Raw genomic sequence first — 12,897 nt, 5'->3', positions numbered from 1 at the left:
GAAAGTAAACCAGAATGTAACTTGAACATGAAAGCACATGATTGCTGGTGTGCAGGAAGGTTCAGATTCTAACAGCCATGCCGAATGTAAATACTTCTGTTTGTATGCTTAGAAATTAGCTATTTCTCATTTCTGGGGAAATAATGTATTCTCATTCTAACCAGCAAAACCATGGGAGGGTGCTAAGAAAGCTCTTTGGGTAGGTGGGTGGATGTGTTGTCTGTTAAACCATAAACTGCCCTGGAAAAATTTAGAGTTTAAAGAGACAATTTTACTTAAGCAAGTATGTTTTGCAATACAATCCCTATCATTCAGGTTTGTCCATATCCAAAACCATAAGCAGTAACTTTTCAAGTGAGTGGAAAAGTTTGCCCATCCCAGGGAGGAATGAGGAAATTAGTTTCTCTCTTTGAATTATGAGTTTGAGACACAAAATTCATGCTGTCACCATCCCAGCTTCCCCTAAACAGCCTTATCTGGAAAAAACAAGCTCCATACAGGCCCAGTTGCTACATGAACAACTTACGGGACCTAAATTCCTGAAGTAAAATAGAATATCAGTAAGAAACTTCTTTCCATGTGTTGGGCACTTTACACCCTGAGTGGTGTCAAAGTGAAACATAAATCAGTAAGATATTCAGGAATGAAACACTAGAAGAATCTTTCCCTCTCTGAACTCAGGCTTATCTTTTTAATCCAGCAGTAGAGATTTTGTGTAGAGAAATAAGTGTTCCACATGCCTTTTTTATCTTTCCTTTAGACAACTGTCTTACAGCAAATACTTTTTTCTGGGCCTTTGTTTCGTTTTGGCAGGCATCATGCAACCTTTACTTACATACCTACACTTTATATTAAAATTCATTTCACCAGTGGAGTTTTACTAGTTTTTATGGAGTAACCGGAATCCTTACAGCGACACTTACAACTGAGTTCTTGCACATGCAAATGACCAAATATGTTCCTGTCCTTCCATCTGTTTCCATCTATTTGTCCAGCTCATCACACCAGAAGCAGGCATTTATCTCATGAGTTTGCACTTGCAACTCCAGGTTTGAACAGCCCATCCCCAACACGGTAAACAAATGCAAAACAAATACTTACAAGTCAAAGACTAAGTAATGGAATCCTTCTTCTGATATGCTGTCATGGAGCCGCACTATGGAAAGGGGGAAGAAAAGATAAACACCAGTCACCTTTTCCATGTCTCTAATGGCTCTTGTTGGTTTGGGGGACAAGGAGTGAGTTATAATTCTACTGCAGAGCTGGTATTGCACTTCTATATGCTCTCAAGCTGTGGGGTGCGGGGCCTTGTTTTAAATCCCCTACCCTCAGAATTGCCTTTTCCGTAACTCTTACTTTCCTAATGTCATACAACCTTTTTCTCAGCAGTATTACATCTTAGAAGTTGTAAATAAAGATGAGGCAAATCCCCTCACAATTAGTCACAGATTTCAGCAGAGTAAAAACCTTCCAGGGCTTGTTAACATTTCTCACATGTACTGTGAAGAGTTGCAAAGAGAGAAATCCCCTGGCCAGCATAGAGCATCCTAATTACATGCACCTCTCTGTGTCCAGATCTAAAGCTTTCCCTGAAAATGTGCTCGTCAGCTGCACAACCTTCCCTCCGAATTTTAAGAATTCACACCACATCGTGGTACAACTATGAATTAAGTCCTGTGGTTTTCCTTAATTACTTTAAATGAAATTATAATTTCCAAAGGTAATACAGGAAGCCTTGTCAGTAGTTTGATCCAAATAATTATCACTTATAGAATCAAATGAAAAAAATCAGGGTACCCTAAAAGTGATCTGTGTTCAAAGATGAGCTGAGCAAGAAACTCTAAAAGAAAAGCATTTTCATATCTCCCCAGATGGTAACTTTCTGTATTAATCATTTTTTATACAGGACAAATAAACATGACTTTTTAACTTAATAATATTTAGCCCAGAGAAACATCTTGTGTTTACACAACACTGAAGAGAAAACCAGCTCTTGGCTGACTCAGTGTGCAGAGCTCATGATGATTCAGAAGAGCCAAGTAGGTCTAAATCAGAGTTTGTGGTTTTGGCTGGTTCTGTATTTCAGATTACTCCCTGTTTTTATCAAGGGGCCAGCCAACACTACTCTCCACCCTCCCCAAAAAACCCCAAACATCCCCAAAACAGCTTTCTGTCTCCTTGCACTGAGCTGCTTTCAATACCCCCAAACATTTCATCTTTAAAGCAAACCAAATGTGGGATGAGATACCATATACCAACTTAGAGGAGCATCTTCACATTTGTGGCTGAGGACTGAGACCCCTAAACATCTGGCTGTCGGGCAAGTTACTTGTACAGCAGCATCAAATATACTGCTCATGCAATGGGATTTAGTACAGGCCCTTGGGTCTGTCACAGATGCTATACAGCCCAAAATCTGTAAAGTCTGGAGTGCAGTCGGTCTGCTATGCATATGCATCTTTGAAAAAGTTAACAACTCTTTAAACTTTATACATAGCAGATGATACTTTTGGACAGAAAAATCCTGTTCATTAAATAGATTAATAAGGACTCCAAGCATGGCTTTTTCAATTCAGAGCAATGTTCTCCTCTGTCATATCCCTGTTACCAAGAAGGCCAGGATGGCACCCTGGAAAGGGGCTTCTTGAGCTTTGGTGTTAGCCTGAAGCAGGAAGTGCTCCCATTTTGTCCTTTCCTTCTCTAGAACAGGATTTGGTTCCAAGTGCCTGCAGAACCACAGATCTGTCCCTTTGGACTGTTGTTTGAGATGATGGATGATGTTTTGCTCAGCCTGGGGATCCTAACTCCTTGCTAGCCAAACTCAAGTCTGACACCTCACCAAGGGTATCTTCTTCAAGGATCACATGCCTTCTTTTCCTTTCTTTTCCTCCAAAATGCCTGAATCACAGATATGAGATGGAACAAATCCTTCTCTGAATCAGGATCATAAGCCTCTGATTATTTCTGAAAAGGAAGACAAGGTGAGGCAGCTGAGGAAGATGAGAGCTGCCTTTTGGCAAGTGCTTATGTTGGCATCTTTGGTCAATCCAGGCACATGGTTATGTCTGTGAAATGAAAATGCCAAATAAGCGAGAGCAGAGGAGAGCAATCCCCGCTGTAGAGCACAGGGTGCATGATGGCACCAAGGCTAATCCAGTGTGGCCCAGACCTTCTGCCTGCATTCAGCCTGCCATGGGAAGGACAAGGGATGCTGGGATGACAATTTGAGAAGATACTCACTAAGTCTAAGAGATGTGCTACAAGAAGTATTTGTGCAGTCACTGCAGACAGATAGAGTTCTTCACACACCCCTATCAGGCAGTTTTCAGGCACGACAAACCAAAAGGCAGCAATTACAGAGATTATTCATCCAATATAATAGCTTCCATCAGAAGCTCACACTGCCATTCCTATTTCTCCAGAGTCACAAAGCATTCATCAGTAGTAACATTCAACAGTAGTTGCATTCATCTTTTCTGAAAACATTTCAGTTAGACTAAATCATTATTAACTACAGATATTTTACCAATGCTGTTATTAACAAACATGTGAGAAGGCAGCAAGGAAATGGAGGTAGCTTCTTTTCCTCCTGCCTGCTGTAGCCCTGTGGTCACTCTCCTCTACTGGGTTCCAGGGAAGGTGCTTAACAACCTCAGACAAAGTCCTTGGTCCTAAGCAATGGGAATGCCTGACAGGAGCCCAGCAGCTTACAGCCCTTCTTTTTGGAGAAACACTGCAAGCTCACAAAAGACAGGAATACTCCCACTTTGGCTTCAGCACTGATTTTCACCTGAAATACTTCCCAACCATCACACTGGAAATACCCTAACAATAATTTTAGGGAGAGCTCCTATTAGCTTGATTAGCTTCCATTTAGCCAGTAGTGTGGGCCAGCTCCAATCTGACCAAAAAGTAAAATTATCTCCTTTATGTGACTTTTTCTGCTGAACTACACTATTTTGTGCCTATCCCACAGAAAACAGCTTGATATAATGACCAAACAACTTTATGATTTCCTTTTCGAATTTCTGCCTTCAAAGGGAAAAAAAAAAAAATCAAAACAATAGTATTCCATATACTTCCACTGAAAATCAATTTTTTCCAGGCAAGTAGTTAAGTCAAACAGTTGACAGTCAGAGATAAATTCTTGATGACAAAGATATTTAACCAAATCTAAACTTATTGCCTAAAATATTTGTGTGAAACTGCTTGTGATAATTTTGCTAAATTTGCTATCTGCATTAGTTCATGACACAAACTACTGGCGGAGACTAAACTTCACACCAGAGTTATGTTGCATGGTCAGCACAGCAGCTCCATAGATGTGCACCGAGGTGTCAAACTGCCAGAGAGATGCTCCTTGGGGAAAACTCTCTCTATGCAACCCCATTCATTGTGTCTATGAACAGAGCATGGGAAGGGATTAACGCAGTCAATGGAAAAGACATTGATTTTCCCTTTGGTAGTAGAGTTTGAGATCTGTGGACCCCCAGAGACACGGATCCTGTAACTCTGTGAAATGTGATGTCTCAAATTAGTGCACCACTAGGAAGTTACGGGGCACATTCATCAGTAGCAGAGGTTTAAAATTAGTTTGAAAGTCACAAAAACTTACGTCATATCTGCTGAAATATGCAAATTACTTAGTTTCTGCTTTCCTGCAATGATGAAAAGGGGAAAAGGATACTTTCCCTCCATGTTCACTTCCAAAAGTGTATTACAGTATTTATGCACGCCTTACATACACGACTTACTGAAACAAACAAACACCCCAAACCAAAACTCCCATACCCTTTGAAAAATGAACTTCATTACTTAATGGAAGGAACTTCATGGAATGGCTTAAGTCAACTTTAGGTGTTCTATGAACTGGTACATGTATGCCAGTAGATATGGGATAAATTGTTGCATTTGAAAATGAAAAGGCAAAATAAAAAAATGAAAAAAACCCTCAGTCACTGAAAAGCCATAAAACAGTGATGTTTTTTACTCATATTTGAACCACTCAATTTACTATTTCAAACACCTGTCTAAAAGCATTTTCTGCTGTCCTGTCTCTCTGCACAAAGCAAGCCTTGTGCTAGCAGAATTGTTGGCTGAGAAGTGGCAGATGTGCTGCGGCTTAGCACTGTCAGAACTCACATCTTCCTGCAAAATCACCCTTTGCCACCTTTCCTGTCCTACTGCATAAAGCAAAGTGATGAGGGATGGAAAACAAAGTTACCAGTTGAACTTTATCTGAAACTCTGCTGGGCACCAGTGCAGGAGCCTTTACAGCAGTACCAAGAACTGAGACCAAAGTCAGCATTCATCCTACAGCTTTTAATCTGGATCCCAAGGGAAATATACTGGGATCCCAAGGTAAACACAATAACCCTGCATGAGGAAGCAGAACTGAGCATGCAAAAGGTTTTGACCCACTGCTCAGGAGTGCTACTGTTGGCACTGATCTGCTCCCTTCAAACAAAACAGCTTCCCTGCAGCCTCATTCTCAGCACCTCAGTGCTCCATCGTGTCCCCACATCCTCTTTTGAATGTCTGCTGTAAATGGTATAAATAACCTCTGCTGAGCCACCAAACCTCTTAAATCAGTGGTGCGTAAGAGTCACAGCTATAGCTCCCAGGCAGGGAACTCAGCACGAAAATGGAGTCTGGGCTGTCCTTACTGCTCCTTACACTCACATCTCTCACACAACACTGTTCAGCTGAGACCATGGAAACCTGGGGCCCTCTATAATAAAGCTCATCAGGTACAGTAAAGAGAACTTGGCAAATACTAATAAGAACTGTTACCTAAGAGTCTGAAATAGTTAGAGGCTAATCTGGTGAGATTAATACAGTAGCAATGCTCTAGGGCAGCTGCTTTCTGAACAACACTAAACACAGTGTAGTGCTTTGCATATTTAAGAAAATAATCCTCCTCCAATGTTGTCAAACACACCAGCAGTACAATGCAAATTCTTACAGTCATTAAATGACTTTATGCAAATCAGCAGTGCTGTGTACACCATTAAAAGGTGGCCTGTATTCAGCAACAGTGAACCAAAACTATGTAACTCCTAAATTCCTTCAAAAGGTAATTTTTTTTTAATTACAGTGCAAATTCACAATTATTTAGAGCCAAAAATTTGAGAAAAATATCCTATTCATCTGCATCTCAAAAACTGGTATAATAAGAAATGATGGGAAAAATAGTGGAAGAAGTTTTACAGCAAATTCTGTGAGCCAGAGAGAACTTTGATCAGAGGATCCAAGCTTACCCCTGAAAGAATTTTGTACCAAGGTTGTTGACATAGAAACCAAGAAAGAAAGAAGGATAAATAAGAGAAACCTGCAACTGTCTATTCCAATGAGCACTTTGTTTGTCTTTCGTGACCAATGAGTAAACTTAGGAGTTTTGTAAGAATATATAAAATGCATGCATGCTAGAATAAAAACAGTGTGAAGCCTGCTGAAAATTGAGTGTGTTGCTTTGTATTATGACCGTCTCAACTACAACAAAAAATAACTAGAGAATATAATATTTGGAAATACTGCCTTTTCCCCCAAGGCATTGCAACAGCAAGTGTTGAGTACTATGAACAAAATGCCATATATCCCAAAAATATTCATTTGTCAGCAAAACCCACCCCCATCAAGGCCCTGACAATAAACAACTGTATGCTGATTAAATGCCAGCCTACCACATGCACGAAGAGAAGGTGCTTTGCCAAAGTGTTAACATTGGCAAAAGATTCTTGCTACAGAGAAAATGAAAAATTACTTGTCAAAGCTGATAAAAAAATCACATTTTACACAGAGACTCCAGGTACTGATGTCAAAGCAGATGGCCACAAATTACCAGCTCTTTTGTTATGGAGACACACTTGCTTCATTCCTGGTAGGTGAAGACTGACAGTCTTTAAAAATAAAATTTCCCAGATAAAACAAACTAATTTAAAAAAGAACAAAACCACAAGAGGTATTCCAAAACATCTAATTCTGTGTTGGTAGACCCCATGTAGAGCAGTTGAGGTAACTGATGCTTATCTCTTTATTCCACAGGCTCTAGTTGCTTTTCAGTGGACCAAAACACAGGTGTGTGTCCATGTCTGTGTGCATACACGCCCAGAGCAGTTCTGTGGAATTATATCCTGGATCCATGAAGTTAAAAATAAACAGCTGGAGCTACACACCTTAAATTATTCATGTATGAAAACAGCACAACTGTATGGAGTTGTTGCACAAAAGAACAGGGAACTAAAATGCACACCTGCACCTTCATGTCTTCATTTGATATACAACAATGTCACTTACTGGAGATCTTATGTTTCAGGGTGAGCCAGCTCCTCTTTGCAGCTGAAGGACTGCTTTTGTAAGTTAACAAGATTTTTTACAAAGCAACAACAAGCCTTACAAATGTCATCACATTAAGCCTTATGAGAATAACTGCATGGATTAAAAGTAAGTCTGACACAAATTTTTGCTATGAGCAAACTGATGTCTCAGCTGCCAGTGTTGATGCTTTAAGCAGTAACATTTTTTTAGCTATTTTTGCATTCATCAGAACATGTAAGAAGAGGAATAAAGATACAAGAATTTCATGGAGTGTTAACTAATAAAAGGACAAGCTGTAACACAGAGATGTTACATCAATTAAAATTAAGAATTAACAGGCTCAGGAAGTTCCACAGTGTACAGAGCCAATGCAATTGCCCAATTATTAAAATTAGACTTTATCCATTTTAATATTTACAGTGCTAAAAAACCCTAGGAACAGATTTATATAAATAATATGTAGGGCCTACACATAAACAAAATTAGCTACTGGGGAGCTATAACCATTGGGTAGGACACAGCCTCCCTTCTTGGCTCTCCTCTCTTAAAATACATTAAAGACAGACATATATAAACAATTTACACAATGACCACTCAGAGATGCATGTTAAGTTTATTTTTTAAATGCTCCCCTTTCACAAGGACCAAGCTCCAAGGTATTTAAAAGCATCAGCTTATGAAAACAAAGGCAGTCTGCTTTAAATATTTTAAACAAAACAGAAAGCACAAAATTGCAATCCTGTGGCATGACTCAAGAGGAACCACAGAAAAGAAACCTCTCACACAGGAGCCAGGTATGCCCCAAGCAGCCTGAGACAATGTTTTGCAAAGCAATTACCGCTGTAACAATTACCTTCAGAAAACCTAGGCTAAATCTTTAAGTCAGTAAGAGCAATAACTACATCTAAATTTCCTAAAACTTTTCAGTCTTGGCCCTTTTGGTTTTTAGTTTTAAAAGTATTACTTTATCAGAGTAAAGACCATCAAGTAAAACCATAATCCTTGTGGATTCAAGGGAACATAATAAAATTCACTTGAAAGTTGATTAGAACTACATAAAGAAATAAAAAAATATGACAAAATAGCTTTATTGGTGTTTATGTCAGATACTGATTTAATACCTGAGTAATAATCCAATTCTTGTATACAATTTGAATCTAGTGACCACCGCTATATAAATATCCTAACAAAAAATATTTGTAATTAATGCCAACTTTGACCAAGGGAATACTGAAAACGTAGTACTTGTATACACAGTCATAGCTTTTTGGTCTCTCACTGCTTTAGGTCAAAAAGGGCTTCTTAAACTGGTCCTTCTGGTACCTGGAAGCATTCTGCCCTTCTCCCCCAATTCTCCTTCAGAAGATTATATTACACCTGCTTCGCAGCATGATGGAAATGCAGCAAGGCTGAAGAACCAGCTCTCAAGTCTGATCACTGCATTATATGCCCTGTAAATTCCCCTCTTCCTGACAGAAATTGCATGGAAATTTATCCTCATTCAATCATTGAACCACCAAACATTGCCCCGTCTCTTTTCGAAGGCTGAAGGAAATAGGACATTCCTGCCTGCTTCTTCCCCACAAAATAAACAGAATCTTTCATTTTACTAATAGCACTAAAATAAAAAAAATTCAAGCTAAAAAAAGAATAATACAAATCCAAACCCAAACCCAGTACTGACTTAAACCACAAACATTCATTTTGTTAAAGGAAGTACTTTCAAATCTGTGACTAAACAGGAATTTTCTGCTGTAAATAGATATATTAGGGAGAAAATAATTGAAAGAGAAAATGTTTATAGAACCTATTTGGAAGAGTGTCTCAGTCACTTTGATGGAATATGGTAAAGAAGATAAATTATATAAATAAATTATGGTAAAGAAGATGTTTTTAACAAACTACCTTCATGAGGAATTTAATAAGTGAACATGAGCACCACTGAGCAAGCTGGCCATTTGCTATTTAATGGAATACAATCCTTAATTATTAAGGATTTCCTTTGCCCCAGCTGTGATGCAAATGACCACAGACAAAATTCCACTTGGCTGTTCCGAGGCACTTAACCACTCTAAGAACCTGACAGGAACAAAAAGCTGCAACAAATACACTCCTACAAATAAACACTTGTAAACATTTGCAGAAGTCCTTTCCATATGGACTGCATCTGTTGGGAAGAACACACATGGAACTCCAGTGTCTCCATGGAAGTGTCTCTGCTCTGATTTCTGCTCAAACAGCTCACAAGGACCTGCAGGCCAATGAGCCTGTAAAGAATCTGCCACAGCAGCTTCCCAGGTAAGTGATAATCGTGCACACATACATGTGCTTTTATCACATTATTCATCCTAGACACAGAACTGCTCTGCAAAGCAGCATTGCAAAGTAAATAAGGGAGACTAATTATGCCTGCAGAAACAAATCCCTGACACTCATGGTCAAGGAATCCTGACTGTAACAAAGAACCCACACCACATTTCCATGAGGCTGAACTTTCCATTTCCTACAGTAGTTTCCAAATAAGAACATGCATCTGGAGAGAAAACCAGACCAGCAGATTTCACTGCTAAGACATTGCTGTGGTGGGGGACAGAAAACACCAGTGGCACTGGAATTGCCTCATCCAATGCCCACTGCCAGCTGTGGAATGTGAACCAGAAGCAAACCCCTCTCTTGTAGGCTCTGCCCTTAAATATATGTTAGGCACAGCATAAAATACAGTGAATGTAGTTTTTCAGCATATACATATCTAATGTCAAAATTGTCATTACTCTCCTGCTGGTCACCTGGAAATACAGATGTTCAGAAAAAGCTTCTACTGTGCTTTGGTTTTTCATAAAAACTCTATGTTATAATACATAACTTTCAAGTCAAAGTTCATTCTACCTCAAGCTTGAGTAAATAACATTTAAAATGTTAACATTTAAAGTTCATTTTCAAATAAAGTTGTCTCTAAGAATTCTTGCCAGCCCTCTCTATGGGTACATGACAAAAGAATATACAAAGTAACTTTATTTGCTCTTGTTTCTTGTAGACTGTGGCGTGAGAATTACAAATACTACTCGTTAAGACTGCTGTATACATGAGGAAAATGCTCTAGTTTATGTTATTATGTTGGCATGAAATCAAAGTTTACGCTCTCTTAATTCAGCTTAAAACAAAGCATCAGCTAATTTAAACTGAAACAATTTCCCAGTTTACAGAACAGTAGGTGGCCACAAAGAAATAGCCACGTCAGTTTAAAAATAAATTAGCTTTTGATTAAGTTCAGGGAGCTTTTAAATGCAGACAGACCTAAAATTCTACTTTCTGCGTGGTAAGTGTAACATTAATTACCACTCTGCTGGAAGTGTTACATCAAAGAGAATTGGTGTGCTCTTTGAATATTCCAGATTTGCAGTGAGGATCACATATTGCATCATCTTTTCTATAAGAAGTCAAAACTCCATAAACTACAGTACAAATGTAGCCACATCCCTCAGTGATGTGGTTATAAACATAAGACAGATCTGAGCTCATTTTCTGAGGACCCATGCAAAACTCACTGAAGCATAACCAGCAATTCACTTAATCATAGTAGGTACCACCTTTTAATGACGGTTTATTTGGTTTGGTAACAGGACAACCAAATAATTTATCCTCCACTCCAGGGACTAAAAGACAAATTCCAGGCACCTGTGATGGCAATACTAAGTATCACAATGTACCATTTGAATGCTGAGTAGTTTTCTAAACTTCCAAAATCTTATTTAAAACCAAAAGAAGTGCTAAGATACCAGCTCTTCTCTTGAACCAGACCAAACCTACATTTTCTCTAAATCACTTCTCAATTATGCTTTATATTATTCCAATGAACAGCAGCCCTTGGAGAGCAGAAAACGGTTTATTCTGAAGTGATGGCAGCATTTGGCGCACCATGGACCTGCTCCAGCAAAAAAATTAGTTCCAGGACAATAAAGTCGACTTCACAGAAAATTCTGTATTTTATGGAATTAACTATTACTTTCCCATGTTACACAGTAATCACTGTAAATCCACCTTCTCCCTGCCTTTATCTGATGGGGTTTTTTTATATCTGTGCAAACAGAGAAGGCTAAAACCAATTCCATAGGACCAGGTCCCAAAATTCTGTGTTACCAGCTTTGAGGAAAAAGATCTAAAATGAACACAACAGGCCTAAAGCATGACTATAATGACATCTCTGTCCTTGGTGCCCTATTTCATAACCATGAATCCTGAGCATTCTGAATGGGAGCAACAGGAGCATCCCAGAGACCAGCTCCATCCATACCACTGCAGTTTATCCCTCTTAATTTCTTTATGGTAGCAAGAGGTGAAATGCAGGCACTGAGTCTGTTTCTTACACTCACAGCAGATGTGAAAAAGCCCAGTCTGAAAAGTGCCAAAGCAGAAAAAAGTCAGGTTAGGTAACTGTCTCCTGTTTCCATCGGTGTGGTGCTGCAGACATGCATCCATCAAAGGCGGTGAACAAAACCTTGCTGTAACTCAGAGAAGCAAATGCCTCTGCAACCAGCCAGGACAACATTGAAGCTGCAGGAGCTCTCAGGAAGTTAACAGAGCGTACAGCTGAGCAACTCCAAAGTACAATGCCCAGATAGAGCATTTCCATAATGATCCCACTCCATCTCTATCCACTGGGCTGGGCTCAAAACCATCTGTATTGTCTTCTGAGTGAACATGCCTTCCCCCTCTGTCAATTAACTATCACAGTGAGTGATGCTACCACAGCTGGAGACAACTATAAATTACTGTCATTTCCCTAACGTGCAGCTTCACCAGTGCATGATGATCCCAAATGATTCCAAGTGTTTGTTTTACAAAAAGCAGGGAATGCATATTGACTTAACAGATGACAAACTTGAGGCTTATGATGAGAAACTGCTATTGTCTTTTAATCACAGTCTCACAATAAATGAAAATTAGAGAGCTTGTCCTGTCCTGTGGGATCATTTTTAAGATTGTAATTAGCTCAGTGACAACCCACATAAACTTGGATGGAAATGCTGCAGGGGAGAGCACAAGTCAGTCTGTATTCACAAACCCAGACTACTAGCTGCAGCTGAAATCTCTTTCTAAATATTCCTCTCATTTAGCACATCCAGTAACTCCCAAAATACATATATGCTACAAAAGATAGCTGCAAGCCAGTCAGTTGCAATTATGGTTTTAGATCATCCATCAAGTCCTTCCTGGCAAGACCACACAGTCAAATTCAACACAACCCAGCACTAACACCATCAACATCAGACCAAGTATAAATTGCTGAAACACAATTAAATAACTCTCAAGGTCACCTAGTAAATAAATGCACACCAAATCTATTAATTAAACAGCACTATTTGCGTGGTACAATCGCTGAGACACCAGTGCTACTCACTGCTGTGCAGCACAAGAGCAGGAGCTATGGATTTTATTACAATGCAACACCAGAACATCTCCAATGCACAAGTATCAGGAGTGTCATGCCTGGCCCACTGTGGCTGGAATGAGAAGCTGGATGCATTTAAAGGAGACAGACATGTAGAGGACAAACTAAAATTAGAAGCACATTCCCATGGG

At 39.3% G+C, this 12,897-nt stretch overlaps 1 protein-coding gene across 33 annotated transcripts in view; it reads right to left on the bottom strand.

Annotated features, from left to right (window-relative positions):
- CAMK2D (calcium/calmodulin dependent protein kinase II delta) overlaps positions 1–12,897 on the bottom strand; it is a 119,294-nt gene that overhangs the window by 51,399 nt on the left and 54,998 nt on the right. For all 33 annotated transcript variants that reach the window (XM_072928818.1, XM_032748270.3, XM_041716022.2 and 30 more), the window contains exon 5: positions 1,102–1,156. In XM_072928818.1, the coding sequence (XP_072784919.1) occupies positions 1,102–1,156 (55 nt within the window). The remainder of the gene's footprint in view (positions 1–1,101; positions 1,157–12,897) is intronic.

This window comes from Taeniopygia guttata, chromosome 4, assembly GCF_048771995.1.
Source record: "Taeniopygia guttata chromosome 4, bTaeGut7.mat, whole genome shotgun sequence".
NCBI lineage: Eukaryota > Metazoa > Chordata > Aves > Passeriformes > Estrildidae > Taeniopygia > Taeniopygia guttata.
The sequence above is the reverse complement of the archived record's forward strand: the minus strand, read 5'-3'. Positions and strand labels throughout refer to the sequence as shown.